This window comes from Egretta garzetta, unplaced genomic scaffold, assembly GCF_000687185.1.
Source record: "Egretta garzetta isolate BGI_Z169 unplaced genomic scaffold, ASM68718v1 scaffold322, whole genome shotgun sequence".
NCBI lineage: Eukaryota > Metazoa > Chordata > Aves > Pelecaniformes > Ardeidae > Egretta > Egretta garzetta.
In genome coordinates, this window is record NW_009259044.1 from 561,025 (window position 1) to 561,970 (window position 946).

At 42.9% G+C, this 946-nt stretch overlaps 1 protein-coding gene across 1 annotated transcript in view; it reads right to left on the reverse strand.

Annotated features, from left to right (window-relative positions):
• ALDH1A3 (aldehyde dehydrogenase 1 family member A3) overlaps positions 1 to 639 on the reverse strand; it is a 24,555-nt gene extending 23,916 nt beyond the window's left edge. Inside the window, exon 1 of the mRNA XM_035890604.1 lies at positions 550 to 639. Within this exon, the coding sequence (XP_035746497.1) occupies positions 550 to 624 (75 nt within the window). The 5' untranslated portion in view covers positions 625 to 639. The remainder of the gene's footprint in view (positions 1 to 549) is intronic.
• Positions 640 to 946: the final 307 nt, after the last annotated feature.

Below are 946 nucleotides of genomic sequence, written 5' to 3' on the forward strand. Positions count from 1 at the left end.
ATGACATCCAGCAAGAGAAAGATTCTCTTTCCAGCCCCCCATTTTAGGAGAAGCAATTTGCAAAGAAGTCAAACCAGCCTTGCATTTTTGTAATAAAGAAGGACCATGTCAGTTGTGGTGGTTGGTTTGGGGTTTTTTTGTTTGTTTTTTGTTGTTGTTGTTTTTGTTGGTTGGTTTGGGGGGTTTGTTTGCTTTAAGATAAGAGCTGGGAGACAGCTATGAACACTGATTATTGTTAAACTAAGAAAGAATGTCTATTGCTTTGAAAATTGAAGTATTAATAACTGTAACCACTTCAATAACCAGCTAAATTTTTTGAGAAGTCAACTGTATAGAAGAACTAACAGCCTTCTTCTAAGACCCCCTAAAATCATCCTGCAGAAAGAGGAAGATAAGCCATGACTCCTGCATGGAATCTTCTGCCCTTCATAATGGAAGAGAAAAGAAAAACATTAGGTAGATATGGATGCAGCAAAAATCATAGGGATAGAGCCGAGTCATCAGCCAACAGTTGCTGGTCTATCACTGCTCACCAATCACAGTACTTACTGCCAGGATGACTCTGTCTCGCTCAAGAAGATCAGCCAGCTTGTGCAGGAGTCGTCCTCTGCTTAGGGCATCCATCTGTCTCCACGGAGCCCCTCTCTGGAATGCTGCCTTTGCTGCTTCCACTGCGTTATCCACATCAGGCTAGAGCAGCCACATACACAAGAAAGCCTTAGGTTACAAGGAAGGAGCCGGACAATGGCACAGAAACCCCATCAAGCTGCTTCCCAGATGATGCTGTGGTGGCTAAAACCAAGTTGTCTGACAAAACCACTTCTATTTTACTCCTGGATTTGGACTCAAGCCTGCAATAAGTTTTAAGTTTGACCTGGGCTAATAAACAACCTTGCGGTCAGAGCACCAACGGGGTCTTTCAAGGGTAATTTTATGCAACTGGTTT